Source organism: Alligator mississippiensis, chromosome 8, assembly GCF_030867095.1.
Source record: "Alligator mississippiensis isolate rAllMis1 chromosome 8, rAllMis1, whole genome shotgun sequence".
Lineage (NCBI taxonomy): Eukaryota > Metazoa > Chordata > Crocodylia > Alligatoridae > Alligator > Alligator mississippiensis.
In genome coordinates, this window is record NC_081831.1 from 24097744 (window position 1) to 24112037 (window position 14294).

Here is a 14294-nt window from a genome sequence, read left to right on the forward strand (position 1 = left end):
GTCCTGGATGCCTGCATTCTGTATGTGAATGTCTCAAACTCCTGGGTTCGCGTGTCCCAGATGCCTGTTGTGTGTGGGTGGGGCAGGGAAGGAGATCTGGACTCATCTAACCCCTCCCCTCCCCTCCTCCCTCAGGCTCCAGTGAGGGTACCATCTCCATGGCAGAGGGTGAGGAGCTGAGCTTGGTGGAGGAGGACAAGGGCGATGGCTGGACCCGGGTGCGCCGTGGCCCTGGTGACGAGGGCTATGTGCCCACCTCCTACCTGCGCCTCAGCCTGCACTGAGCACCAGCTGGCTGGGGGGTGGAGGGGGCAACCAGCAGGAAGTGCTGCCTCCCCAGGCCCTGGGGTGGGGGCATACTGGGGGCATCAGCCTGAGATCAGGGCTGGGGGCTTTGCCCATCAGATCTTCCATGGGGGTGCTGGGGGAGGGGAGAATCCTGCCCTCTCCAAGCCAAGACTCCAGTGGGGGGGTTCATCTGCTCCCCTCTTTGCTGTCAGCCTCATGGGGGGGGTGCAGTGTTCCTGGTGCCCACAAAGGGGCGGGCTTCCTGCTCCTTTCTGCAATGGGGGCTGCTATCCCCTACCCCACTCCTGTTTCCCCATTTGAGGGTAACAGGCCCCTTTTTGCCTCCCCCCCCCCAGGGGCAAGTGGGGAGCAGCAGGGCACAGGGAGGCAGAAGACAGCTCCCCTCACATAGCAAAGCATTGGCATCTGCTGCTCCCTCTGGTATTTGAACCCGGGGCCTTGGGGATTTGAATGCCTGGTCACCACCCGGGACAAATAGCATCAACTGTTCTCTGGGAGTAGCTCTAAGACCTTGCTGGGGGGGGACATTTTGCCTCCAACTGCTTCCCCCTTCTGTTTTCATTTACCCCTGATGTAGCAGGGGGTAGAAAGAGGCCAGGCCCCATCCCCTCGTTAATGACGGGCTCAATGGGAATAAGGGCTGGACTTTAGGACCCCCACCCCCTTTGGGGTCACAATCCCACCCCCTTTGAGGACATTATCCCTGCACCCTGTGGGGTTATGACTCCACTCCCTTGGGGTCACCCCCCACTCCCTTGGAATCATACCCCCACCACCTTTGGGATCATGCCCCCACACTCTTTGGGGTCACCGTTCTCATCCTTTTGGGATTATAATCCATCCCCTTTTGGGGTCCCACCCTCAAGTGATTGGGGTTACAATCCCATCCCCTTGGGGTCTTGTCTCCACCCCCTTTTGGGATAATGGGATCCCAGGCCTTACCTCTTCCCCCTATCTTCCCAGCCCCCCACCCCCTTACCAGGACCCAGTGCCCCCTAGAGGTGCTGCCCACCTAAAGCAGCCAGCTCCTGCCCCTGCCCCCCCACGATATGCACTTTATCCCCTTCCCAGCTCGCTCGGCCAGATGCAAACCTAATAATAAATCAACTCAACCAAGTGCCTGCTGCGGAGATCCCCTGGATCTGGGGGGTTGTGGGGCGGGATCTTGCTGTGGGAACCTAGGCGTCCGGCTCCCTCTCCCCTTGCTTCCCCCCTCCCACACACTGATTTATTGTTTTTTTTAGAGGACTCTAATATATGATAGCCTTTTATACTGGGACCCCTTCCCACTGTGTTTTAGTCTCACCCCCTCAGCCCCACTCTGATGGCTTGTTAATGGACTTCTGGGCATCCCAGTGGCTCCCAGTTAAGAGGGGGGGTGGTCTCTTGGTTCTGACAGGTGGTTTCTAGGCTGCTGTATCTGAGCCCCTCTTGCTAGCGCCGTCGAATGTACTCAAGCTCAGCCTGCGGTGCCTTGCTTACACTTTATGTACAGAGATTTGGGGGGGGGGTGATTTTTGCAGGGGCAGGGGGGTGGGGTGAGTCATCGTTATTCCCTCTCCTGTGCCAGGTTTTAAAGGAAAGTTTATAAAAACAAGATGAGATGCAGTTTGGAGGTGGTTGTGGCTTTATTTGGGTGGGGTTGTCTGGGAGGGTGTGTGTGTGTGTAATAACCCTTATTTTAGCAAGCAAAGGGATTGTAAGGGCATGTGGACACACAGCACACTTTATTCCAGAGTAATTTACCCCAGATGTTATTTTGGTGTGTGTGTGTGTGTGTGTGTAAAACAAATAATCCTTTTGTGCTGTTAAAATAACACTTACCTTACACAGAAGGGGTGGGGGTGGGGGGAGGGATTGGGGTTTGAAAGATGTGCGGACACACAACACACCTATTCCAGAGTAATTTACCTTGGATCTTATTCTGGGATTGGAGGGGTGGGGTGTGTGTGCATGTGCATAACGAACGACTTGCGGGAATCATACCCCCACCACCTTTCGGATATTTTAACCTTTGGAAGCTGGTTAAAATAATCCTTGTTTTAGCAAGCAAAGGGATTTTAAGGGTGTCTGGACACAGTATGTTTAAACTGGAATAATTTCCCCTAGATCTTTTCCTATGATGGTTGTGCATGTTCATATGTGTGCGTGTGTAACAAACAGCCTTTATTGCTGTTAAAATAACTCTTAACAAGCAGGGAGGAAAATGTGATTTAAAAGTTGCGGACACACAACATGCTTAATGTGGAGTCATGTGCCCCGGATCTTATTCTGTGGAGGGGTGGGGGATGCACACAACAAACAGCCTTTTTGTGCTGGTTTAACTAGCCCTTGTCTTTAGTAGGCAAAGAAATGGTGGTAAGGGTGTGTGGACACACACTACACTGATTCCTGAGTAATTTTACCCTGGATTCTGTGATCAATCTGCCCCCAAATCTACCTTCTACCTCCCTCATAGTCCCTGCCACGACCCTCTCCTCCAACCACCCCTTGGGCTAGCTGCATCTAAGTTGCTAGCACATGTCTTTCCCCATTGCCTGGTGTCAGGGCAGTGTTCCTGCTGGTGCCTCTCTGCCGCTGCCCCTGGACTGTGAGAGGCAGAACGGCCCACAGGGGTCCTGGGACAGCGATGGGCACACAGCACCTTTTGCAGCCAAGGTTTTCACCCCCTGCCCTGCCTCAGCCGGGGGGAAAGAGAATTGGAAGATCTTCCAGGTTCTTTTAATTTAAGGATACAAAAGAACCAAGGTGCTGTTCTTGCCTATTTTTCCCCATCCCAACACTGCCTATTCCCCCTCCACCTGTCTTATGTTTCATCCCACCAGCTTTGGGGGCTGTCCCAATGTAGAGATCCACACCCCCTCCCCCCATCCCCCTTGGGGGTCAGATCTGGCTAGATCCTAAGTTTCTGTCTTCCTGGCTGGCTCCAGCTTCTGAGACAGGACGGTAAGGATCCGGTCAAATTTTTCATAGCGTTCTGCTTGGCTGGCCTCTGCTCCCTTGCTGCCCCAGAAGAGGCGGAGGGCAAATTCCGTCTGGAAGGCTTCCAGGAGCTCGGGGGTGGGCTGGAAGCCTGAAGAGAGACAGCCCAGATAGGTGAGATCAGAGCATTGGCTGGGTGATTTATACCTGCCAGCCTGTTATATAAGGTGTATTATGGCTGGAGATCTCTTTGGTAGCTCAGGCCGATGGACCACCAGAGAAAATCAGGGGTCAGGGAAAGCATTGGGTTCCCTGCCAAGTTGGGGAGCACCCCCTGGATGCAGCATCTGTGGGAGGGTCATTACCGTATTTTCTTGCATACCACACCGACATTTTCCCTTTGCAATCATAAGACATGTCTTAAGTGAGGAAACTGATTTCTATGCCAGAATGGAAGCATGAAAACGCTGTGATATCTGCCATGGCCAGGAGGGATGCAGCACCTTGGGCATCAAAGGTAGTTTTAACCCTTTCACTGCTGATGAATTGACAACAACTTTTAGCTGAGCAGAGCTCAGGCTATAGGAATTTGGGAGTGGTTGGGGATGAGGGCTGAGGCTGCTCTAGGGACTAGACGATAGTTAGACTACTTTTTCCAGCATGCGCTGCATAGGGAGTAGCAGCAGTATTCTAGGCCAGATGCACTGTGGGAAACAGAAGTCCAGGTGGGGCAGGGGGGAGAGATTGCAAAGCACAGAGACTGAGGGGTGAGGCAAGAATAGGCCTGGGCTGTGCAGCTGGATTACATTTCCCAGAATGCGCTGAACAGGAAGGTGCAGGGGTATCATGGAGTTTCCAGGCAAGAGGTATTATGGAAGATTCCAGACCATTAAAAGTGGGCTGGGGATGTCCCTGCTAGCTTAGGGCCTGGACTGTGTGGTTGGACTCAATTTCCTAGCATGCACTGCAGAGGGAGTACCATCATACCATGTCACTTGGAAAGGGGCATTATGGGAAATGGAGTTTACTGGGAGGAGCTCAGCCCATAGAGGTTGTGGGGGGGCAGGTAGGGGAGGGCCAAGACTGCCTGGGTTCCATGGCCGGATTGCATTTCCCAGCATACATTGCACAGGAAACATGTGGCACTCTGCAGGCCAGAGGCATTATGGGAAACAGAGTCCAGGAGGGTATAGAACCTCAGGCAATAGACAGTAGGGGTGGATGGAGCAAGGCCTGGGCTGTTCAGCTGGACTACATTTCCCAGCATGTACTGCACAGGAAGTACCATGTTATGGTGCCTTGCAGCCAGGAGCATGATGGGAAATAGAATCCAGGCCGGGCCAGAGCTGTCCTACCTTGGAGTGTGGCCTCTGCTTGGGCCTGGTAGCGTCCGGTGTGGGCAGCCATGTCCCGGGCAGCACCCAGTGTCCGCAGCAGCGACTCGCAGCTGTCCTCATGGTCATCCCACAGCCGTTCGCCCTCCAGGAGCCCCAGCAGGGGCACCACAAAGGGCACTGCTACAGCCCCTGGGGTGCTGGTCTCTGGTGGGAAGCACAGGATATAAAGTTGGTGGGAGGTCTGAAGGTGTCTCCCCAACCTGGAGACTCCACATCAGGGGACCTCAGAGTGAGGGGAAGGAGCTCCCCTTGGCTGGCAGCAGTAGTAGGACCTTTATCTTTGCTGCGCCAGCCACTATCAGCTTTCAGAAGACCCAATGCATGTGCCCTGTAGGAGCTTAATCTTGGGGGGACAGGGGGGTGCAAAAAGAGGTGGGTCCCTGGGGATAGGGGACCCCATTTGAGACAGAAAGTGCCCTTTCCCCATCAGCAGCACCCCCCAGTTCATAGCTTTACATGCAGGGAAGTCCAATTTCTTTCCCTCGAGGGGCAAAGAACCAAATGCAGGACCTCCCAAGGGCTTTAGGTGCCTATGTCAGTGGGATTTAGGCATGTCAAAGGCCTTTTCTGTGTGTGTGTGGGGGGGGGGGGAGAGGGGGGTCAGAAATCTGAATTAAAGTGATATGAGCAGGTGCCAACACCAGACACAGAGAAGCCTGGGATGGGGAAAGCTGTGGGGTTGGGGAAACTGAGGCACAGAGAAGCAGGGGGTGCGGACACGGAGGCATGGAGGGGTGGGGAAATTGAAGCACAGAGAAGCTGGGAGATTTGGGGAAACTGAGGCATGGGAGAGCCTGTTTTGTGAACCCAGGTATCATGGCCCCTTTCTGGCAGTGAATCCAAGTTCAAGTGACATGGATAGGGTTACACAGGCAGTTGGTGTCTGAGAGGAGGCAACTGGAAGCCAGGGGAGAGGGGCAGACACACCTGCTTGCCCCCCCAGTCCATCCCAGTAGATATGACCCCCTACAGCCTGGTACAGCCCCCTTCCCACCCCATAGCCTCACCTTCCCCCCGGCTCAGGCGCCTGACGAAGGGCTTGAGGTCCTTCTCAAAGGCCACAGCGCTCTCAGTGTGATTCTGCCGCAGGCATCTCCACGTCTCCTCCAGCCGCGCGATCTGGGGGGAAGAGGTGGTGGGAACTGAGATGTGGGGGGAACCTGAGGGCACAGGGGTGAGAGGGTGCAAAGAGGCAGGTCCCTAGGGCTGGGGAGAGGGAACTCCATTTGAGACATCTGCACCCCCTAGCTCAGTTTTACACACAGGGAAGTCCATTTTCTTCCCCTCAAGGGGGCAAAGAACCAAGCCCAGGTCCTTCCAAGGACTTCAGGTGTCTACGCCAGTGGGATTTAGGCGCCCCAGAGACCCTTTTGTGATTGAGCACTGACTTCCTTCCTCCACCTAATGGACAGAGGAGGGCAATTGCTTTGGTGATGAGGCCCTTAGAGATGGAGACAAGCCTGAAAGGGCCCTAAGAGGGGGGTCCTCCTGCATCTCCCGTGTCCCCAAATCAGGGTCCCTCAAGAGTCCTAAGCCCCCAGTGAGGATCTAGCCCCCACCCCGTCCCAGTCTCAAGCCCCCAGTGCCAGGCACTGTACAAGCTCCTTTGACTAGGATCAGGTCCGTCCCCCCGCTGTGCCCCCACCGAACTAGTGAAGTGCCTGGGCTGAAGAGCAACCAGCCTAATAAGAGCAAGGGCACCTGGGCGGGGGGGAGGGGAAGCACAGAGGAGCTGCAGAAAGTGCGGTACAGACAAGGAGAGGAAACAGGCACAGAAGCTGGTGGGATAGGAAAACAGGAGCTGCAGGAATTGAGGCACGGAGGAGCTGTCAGGTGGGAAAACTTAACTGAGGCGCAGAAGAACTCGGGACATTGAGGCACAGAGAAGCTGGTGGGTTGGGAAAACAGTCCTGGAGAAGCTGAGGATTGGGGAAACTTGATGCACAGAGAGGCTGGGGAGAGGGACACTGAAGCATGGAGAAACTGGGGGGTGGGGACACTGAGGGACACAGAGGCATGGAGGAGCTGTGGCAGGGGGAACCTGAGGAATGAAGAAGCTGGGGAACGGAACTGAGGCATGAAGAAGCAGGGGAAGCCAAGGCACGGAGGAGCTGGGCAGAGCTGGGGAAAGCGAGGCATGGGGGACCTGTTCTCCAAACCCAGGCGTCCTAGCCCCAGCCCCCGCTCCCTCACCTGGGGCAGCTGCAGGGCGCTCATGACGGCTGAGAGGGCAAAGAGGTCACCAGCCACATCCCGCAGGGCACACGCCAGTTGGATGATGTGGTGCAGCGTGGCTGTCCGCTCTGCCACAGTGCCCGTGCAGCCCAGCAGGTCCACGGCAATGCCCAGCGCCAGCACCCTGTGCCTGGGAGGCAGGAAGCAGCAAGCATGGGGCTACCAGACTTGGCTACCCTTCCACAGTGGCACCTCCAGGTAAGCCAGTAGCATGTGGGGCAAGCAAGGTTTGGGCTGGCCTGGCCTGGATGGGAGACTAGCCAGACAACCCACCCCCCAGCCCTTTGGTGTCAGGAGGGGCTGTGGCCTCCTCCAGAGGAGACAGCTAATGCCTCTAGCCAGACCCAGTCTAACTCCTCTAGCTGGTTCTTTGTTGCACCCCACAGATGGCTGCATTTCAATCAACCTCCCTAGGGAAGGAAGGAGTCATTCAGCGCTACTCATGGGAGCGACTCAGGCCTCCACCCTAGAAATGGCTGCATCTTGAGGCCATTTGTGTGAGCTATCCCTTGGTAGCTGTGTTCCATCCCAGAAACAGCTGCACCTTGTTTGAGCTGGCCGAGGTTCCCAGGCTGGCTGCATCTCAGCTACCCAGCTGCTCCGCTACTTCAGCCCATGGCTGAGTGCCTTAGGCAGACAACTGAGGCTGCGAGGACTGCGTTCCACCCCAGAACTGGCTGCATCTTGGCCTGGGGGTAGGAGCTATCCCCTGGCTGCTGTCTCTCAGCTTGTGGGTGGGTGCTTGGGGATAGGACTCAGGCATCCAGGTCATGCTCCCAGTAACCCATCAGATCCCCCTCCCCTCCCCTCCCCTCCCCTCCCCTCCCCGAGCTGGGGATAGAACCCAGGCGTCTGGGATCCCAGCCTCCCCACTGTTCTAACCCCCAGATGCCCCCTCCCTTCCCAGAGCTGGGGAATAGAACCAAGGTGCCCGGGCTCTCGCTCCCAGCCCCCAGCTGCAGTGTTCCACCCCAGAACTGGGCGCATCTCAGCCACCCAGTGGCTCCGCTGAGCCAAGGACCTTCCCCCATGGCCATGACAGCTGTGCCCCACCCCAGATGTGGGCATATGCCTGGCCCCCACCTCTCCAGCAGCTCTCTGCGCAGCTGGTGCCCGTGGGGCAGCGTGATGAGCTCCAGGCCTGAGCTCACCCCCATTGCCCGCTGCTCCTTCTGAGTGACCCCTGTGATCCTGGTGGCCTGGAAGGAGGAGAGGGATGAGGCCTGGAGCCCTGTCCCTGTCACTGAGGGGAGGGAGGGGGTAAATGTCCCCTGGGAGGGGCTGTTACTGTGGCAACAAAGCTACCCTCTGCCCCTTGGGAGAAGCAGCTATGCTAGAGCTGGGGAGAGAACCCAGGCATCCAGACTATAACCACAGGACCCCACTAGAACTGGGGAGAGAACCCAGGTACCCAGGTCATGTCCACTGTAACCCACCAGCCCCACTGCCTTCCTAGAGCTGGGAGAGAACCCAGGTGTCCGAGCTCCCAGCCCCACCAACTCCAACCCCCAAGACCTCCTTCTCCTTCCACAACAGGGGATAAAACCCATGTGTCCAGGCTTCCACCAACCCCCACTCCTCCCACCACCCCTTTGTCACCCCACAGCCTCTCTTTCCTCCCAGACCTGGGATTCGAATGCAGACATCCAAGCTCCTGCTCCCCTAGGCCCCTTCCTGGGCCTGGCAAAGAACCCAGGCATCTGGGCCTTCTCCCCCACTCCTTACCAGGCAGTCCATGTGCAGCATGTGCAGCGCCGTGCACTGGGCGTCATGCTGGGCAAAGAGCTCTTTGAGCCTGCGCAGCACGCTGGGCTCCAGGGGCCTGTTGTCAGGGGGCAGCAGGAGGGAGGGGACGGCAGGGAGCTGAGGGGCCAGCTCCAGCAGCGGGTGCTGGAAGCCCCCCGCCTCCCCACCCACATTCAGGAGCCCCAAGTCAGCCTCGGTGGCCCGTGCCCGGCGCCGCCGGATCTCCTGTGCCCGCAGCCGCCCCACATGGCTGCGGAGGGCAAGGGGTGGGCTTAGATGCCCCTCGGAGTTGCTGCGGGCACCAGGGCCTGAACAGTGGTCGGGCACCAGCCCGGGGTCGCTGCCTGCCCGGGACACGGGCGACAGGGGCGGAAACCGGGGCCGTTCAGGGCTACCTGGGCAGGGGAGAAGGGGGAGTAGTCAGGGGATGGGGGGCAGGAGGGGCTTGGCCCTGCCCTCATGCCTTACCTCCCACCCCACCCCTTGGCTGCTTCTCCTGCCCCCTGGCCCTACCCCCTTATGCTACATCCCACCTCCTTACCCCCAGCCCAGTCTATTCCCTTACCTGTTGCTCCACCCCTTTCCCTGCCTGCCCCCTTACCCCTGGCCCTGCCCGCTTTACACTCCCCCTGGCTCCTTGCACTGCCCCCTGACCCAATGGCTCTGCTCTCTTCCCCCCAGCCTCCTCCCCATACCACCTCACCTCCTTATCCAAGCTCTGCTCCCTTATCCTATGGCTCTGCCCCTTATTTCTTCCCCACCCCCTTTCCCCTAGCCCCACCCCTTTCCCCTGATTCTGCCCCCTCACCGGCCCTCAGGTCAGGATGGGTGGGGGGCCCCAGCCTTGGGGGGCTCCGGCCCAGCCACTCCAGCCCCGCAGGTTGGCTCCCACTGCGCTCAGCTGCCCTGTGGGGAGGAAGGGCCTGGCTCAGAGCTCTGAGGGTGCCAGGGGGTTAATGGTCCTGCTCAGCCCAGTTGTCAGGGCCGGAGCTACCCTGCGAGTCCCTGCCCTCTTTGGAGAACCCAGGCCCCTGGGCTCCCCACAACCCACTAGCCCCATTCCCCCTCCCCCTGCTCTGAGCTGAGACAGAACCTAGGTGTCTGGGGGCTCCCAACAGCCACCTCCTCCCCCCCACCCCACTAGCTCAAGGGAGCAGAGAACCCAGGTGTCCAGGTTCTCAGGACCACAGCAGCAGACTCCTAAGCCCATTCTGCAGCTTGCTAACGCAGCTGGACCCCGGGAGTCCGGGCTCCCAGGCTTTGGTTCCCCCCTTCCCCAACCCACCTGGCCAGAGAGCTTAGGAGTCCTGGTTCCCAGTCCGTTTGCTCCCCCCACTCACCTCCCAGTGCTGGAACTAGAACCCAGGCGTCCAGCCGCCTTTCCTCCCCCCGCCCCCCAGTCCACAATAGACCCCAGTGTCTGGCCCCCAGAGCCTACCTCAGCTGCCCCCGCCAGTTGGCTCCAGCATCTCTGCCTAGTGGCTCCAGCTGGCAGTGGCTCCGGGCAGGGTGCTGTACATCAGGAGGCTCCCGTGGCGCCCCCTTGGCCTCCTGGGAGTAGGGGACAGTGGTTAGAGCAAGCCCAGATGCCAGGGTTCCCTCCTGGATTTGGGGGCAGGGGGTAGACCCCAGACACCCGGGTTCCCTCCCAGGCCTGGGGAGGGGAGGGGGTTGGTGGGTTAGACCAGAAGCAGGGCTGGGATCCTGGATGCCTGGGTTCCCTCCTGGGCTTTGGTAGGGGTAGGGCTGTGTGGCAGTGGGGGAGCCCAGATGCCTGCATTCTCTTTCCCAGCCGGGGGTTGGGGGGGGGGGGTACTGGGAGCCCAGATGCCTGAGTCCCACCTCCCTGCAAGCTGAGGCTAGTCCATGTCCCTGTGCTCCCCGTGCTTCAGTTTCCCCCTCCCGTGCATAGCTTCTCCCCCACCCCCCAGCCACAGCCTCTGAGTGTGGGGGAAATCTGGGTGCTAACATATTTTCCTGAGTACAGGGACAGCAGTACCTGGCGGTGCAGGGCAGCAGGGCTCAGCTGCAGCTTCTCCCGCAGCTGCTCCAGGTCTCCGGCCATGCTTGGCCCTGAGGGCACCTCCTGGGGGCAGAGGGCAAAGATCAGGCAAGGTCCCTGCCCCCTCTGACTCAATTGGGCCCCTCCCAGTATTCCCCACTCCTCTCCCACAGCTAGTAAAGACCCCAGGTGTCCGCCCCCCAACTCAATGGATCCCACTCCCTTCGCAGAGTGGGGGGAGAACCCAGGCATCTGGCCTCCCATGTCTCCCTGCTCTGACTCACCAGACCCCACTCCTCTCCCAGAGCTAGTAAACAACCCAGGTATCTGAGCTCCCCCCACCCGTAGTCCACCAGGCCTCACTCCTCCCAGAGCTGGCAGAGAGCCCAGGTGCCCAGGCTCCCAGCCTATGCTCTAGTCCAGGGGTAAGCAAAATGTGGCCCGGGGGCTGGATACAGCCCACCAGGCCATTTTATCTGGCCCACAGGGCCGCTAAAAAATTTAGAAAATTAATATTAATCTGTCCTGAGCTACCTGTCATGTGGCCCTCGATGGCTTGCTGAAACTCAGTAAGTAGCCCTCTGCCCAAAATAATTGCCCATCCCTGCTCTAGTCTAACCCCTACCTCAGACACTCAGGGGTCTTCTGAGGGAGGGGCGGAGAGCTCCACAGCCCTGAGGAGCCCAGGCATCTGGGCTCCCAGACCCCCTCCCCACAACTCCCTTGTTCCAGCCCAGTGGACCCTGACTCCCCTCCCAGGGCTGGGAGAATCCAGGTGTCTGGACTCTCGTCCCACTTCCCCCAGTTCTAACCTCCCAGCTCCCTGTCCTCATCCTGTCCTCTAATCCCCCCCCCCCCAAAAAAAACAAAAACCAAAAAAAACCTGGTAGAGACCCCAGGCATCCAGGCCCCCAGTGGCTCTGCTCTAGCCCCTACCTCTGCCAGGCTCCATCCTCCCAGCCCCGCTGGGTACCAGTCAGGTCCCTCTACCTGTACTGGGAGCTGTACAAACCCTGCAGCCAGGATCAGGCCCTTGTGCCAGGAGCTATATGAACCTCCCAGGCTGGAGCTGGCTGGGGGGTGAGGAGGCAGCGGGTGCCACTTCCCTCACCACTGCCCCCAGGCTCTGACTCCCCTGGGCTCTGGGGGTCCAGTCCCCCAGCCCTGTCTCCATGGCCCAAGCTCCCTGTTGGGGGCTGGCGATCCGCCTTGCCTGGGTCCCTCACACACCTGAGCTGCCTGGGCCCTGAGTCAGTGGCTGGGAGCTGGCCAGGCCCTGCCCTCAAGGGGGGAGGAGCTGGGTGTGGCAGGCACTGGAGTAAGGGGCCCAGGAGTCCAGGCTGCCCACCCCCTCTCACCCGTAGCTATCGGAGCTGTCCAGCTTCAGACCCCCTGCCCGGCTTGAGCCCACCTAGGAGACCCCAGGTGTCTGGGCTCCCAGCCCCTCCCAACAGGCCTTAACCCTCCCTCCCCCTCCTACTTTCCCAGGAGCCCAGGTGTCCGAGCTCCCCTGGTCTAACCCACCAGACAGCACCCTCCTTCCGGGAACCCAGGTGTCCGGGTTCTTGGTCCCTCCCTGCTCTCACCCACCAGCCCTCACTCACTCCCTTCTCCCAGGAGCCCAGGTGTCTGGGCTCCCAGCCTTCCCTGTCCTAGCCCACCAGACCCCACCCACCTCCCAGGAACCCAGGTGTCCGGGCTCCCAGTCTCCCTGTGGTCTTACCTTCTAGGAGCCCAGGTGTCCGTGCTCCCAGCCTTCCCTGTCCTAGCCCACCAGGCCCCACCCACCTCGCAGGAGCCCAGGAGTCTGGCCTCCCAGTCCCGCCCTGTTCTAACCTACCAGACCGCACTTCCAGTCCCCCCCCCCTTGTCATTTTAACCCCCTGGTTTCCATTCTCTTCTCATATCTATGGATAGAGCCCAGGAATCCTGGGTTCCCCCTTCCCCTGGGTCTAACCCACTGATTGCCACTCCCCACCTAGATCCAAGCCATCCGGGCTCCCAGCCCTTCCCTGTTCTAATGCCTCAGACCACTGCACCCCCCAGAACCCCAACCTTGCGGGCACCCCTCCCCCCCTGTTCTAACCCACGTATCCTCCACTCTCTTCCCAGATCCAGGCATGGACCCCACGTGTCCAGGCTCTCTCAGCTGTGGGCCCAAGGCACTGCATGGGGAAGCTTGCAGCCCATTAACCCTTCATGAGCCTGGCATGTGGCTTTCAGGTCCCTGTCAACTTGGCTGTCGGGGTAAGAGAAGGAAGGATGGACATGTGCCCCCACCCCCCCACCAGGAGCTGTACAAAGCCCCCTAGCCAGGATCAGGCCTGGACCCTGCACAATCCTCCCAGCCAGGATCAGGTCCCCTGTGTCAGAAGCTGTACGAGCCCTGCAGCCAGGAAAAGGCTTCAGCCAGGATCAGATCCTCCCATGCCAGGAGCTGTATGCAGTGTTGCCAACTCTCATGATTTTTGGTCTTGTTCTTAAAGTCTACACTTCGGGAATGTGAAAAACGTAGCACTTTCTTTTCTGTAGATTTATTTTATATGTGTGTACATATATAAAAGAAAGCCCTACGTTTTTCACGTTCCCAAAGTGTAGACCTTAGAAACAATGCCAAAAATCATGAGAGTTGGCAATATTGGGTATAAGCCCACAAGCCAGGATCAGGCCTCAGCCAGGATCAGGTCCTCCTGAGCTGGAAGCTGTACAAATGCCCCTAGAGACAGCCCCTGCCCCAGCTGGGATCATGTTCCCCCCTGCGCTTGGACATGTACAGACTCCCTGAGACAGCCTCTGCACTAGCCAGGATCCGATTCCCTTGTACCAGGAGCTGTACAGCCTTCCCCCAGATGCAGCCCCCACCCCAGACCCCCATCCCTAAGGCTGAGTGGGGCCAGGAGACCTGCTTTGCGGGGGGGTGGGGAGAGGGGTATATAGAGCAGGGCACAACCCCTCCAGCCGGAAGCCTGGCCTGGCTCACCCAGCCCCATGGTGGGAACTGTGGCACAAAAGCATAGATTTGGACAATGCAGAGGAAATCCTGCCCCCACCCAGCGCCCAGGAGCCAAGCCCTGTGCGGGAGTAAAGCAGCAACAGGCGCAGCCTTAATTTAGCCCTCGCTGGCAGGTTCTACCTGGGTGTAAATCCGGAGGCAGCTTGTAGGGGGGAGGATCACCATGGGGGTTCAGTTACCCTCCTGGTTTGTACAGGGCTCAGTGCCTCCTGATCCTGGCCTGGGGGCTCTGTATAATGCTTGGCACTCCCCAGTCCTGGCCTGGTACAATGCCTAGCACCCTCATCCCGGTCCTGGCCTGGGGGTTCTGGGCATTCCCCTCCCTGCTGCATCTCCAGGGGTCCCCAGGGTTCCCTGATTTACCCCCACCCCCTGTGCTGGGGTACTGGGGGGGGGTTGGTATTAGGGAGTACTAAGGGGTTGGTACTAGGGGGTACTGGGAGCCAGGGAGTGTGTACTGGGGGGGGGATGCTGGGAACTGGTGGGTTGTCCAGGGAGCCAGGGGTTTTTTTTTGGAAAGTACTGGGAGTTTGGGGGGTGTACTGGGGTCTGGGTGTGTGTGTTGGGGGGGGTCACTGGGAGCCAGGGAATGTATACTGGGGGGCACTGGGGTCTGGGAGGTATATATGGGGAGGTATTGGGAGCTGGAGATTGTGCACTGGGAGGCTCC

General features: G+C 58.9%; 2 protein-coding genes across 5 annotated transcripts in view; one reads left to right on the forward strand and one right to left on the reverse strand.

Moving 5' to 3' along the window:
* Positions 1–2090, forward strand: part of TRIP10 (thyroid hormone receptor interactor 10) — a 39819-nt gene extending 37729 nt beyond the window's left edge. For all 4 annotated transcript variants that reach the window (XM_059732369.1, XM_059732370.1, XM_014610876.3 and 1 more), the window contains one exon: positions 136–2090. In XM_059732369.1, the coding sequence (XP_059588352.1) occupies positions 136–284 (149 nt within the window). In that variant the 3' untranslated portion in view covers positions 285–2090. The remainder of the gene's footprint in view (positions 1–135) is intronic.
* Positions 2091–2454: 364 nt separating this feature from the next.
* Positions 2455–12159, reverse strand: SH2D3A (SH2 domain containing 3A). The gene is made up of 10 exons (XM_059732371.1): positions 12136–12159; positions 10609–10695; positions 10048–10160; positions 9418–9515; positions 8589–9004; positions 7947–8062; positions 6822–6993; positions 5636–5747; positions 4587–4772; positions 2455–3382 (listed from the first exon to the last, which is right to left on the reverse strand). Exons 2-10 carry the CDS (start codon positions 10672–10674, stop codon positions 3210–3212), a joined length of 1452 nt encoding a protein of 483 aa, XP_059588354.1. The 5' UTR covers positions 10675–10695; positions 12136–12159; the 3' UTR covers positions 2455–3209.
* Between the last annotated feature and the right edge of the window lie 2135 nt (positions 12160–14294).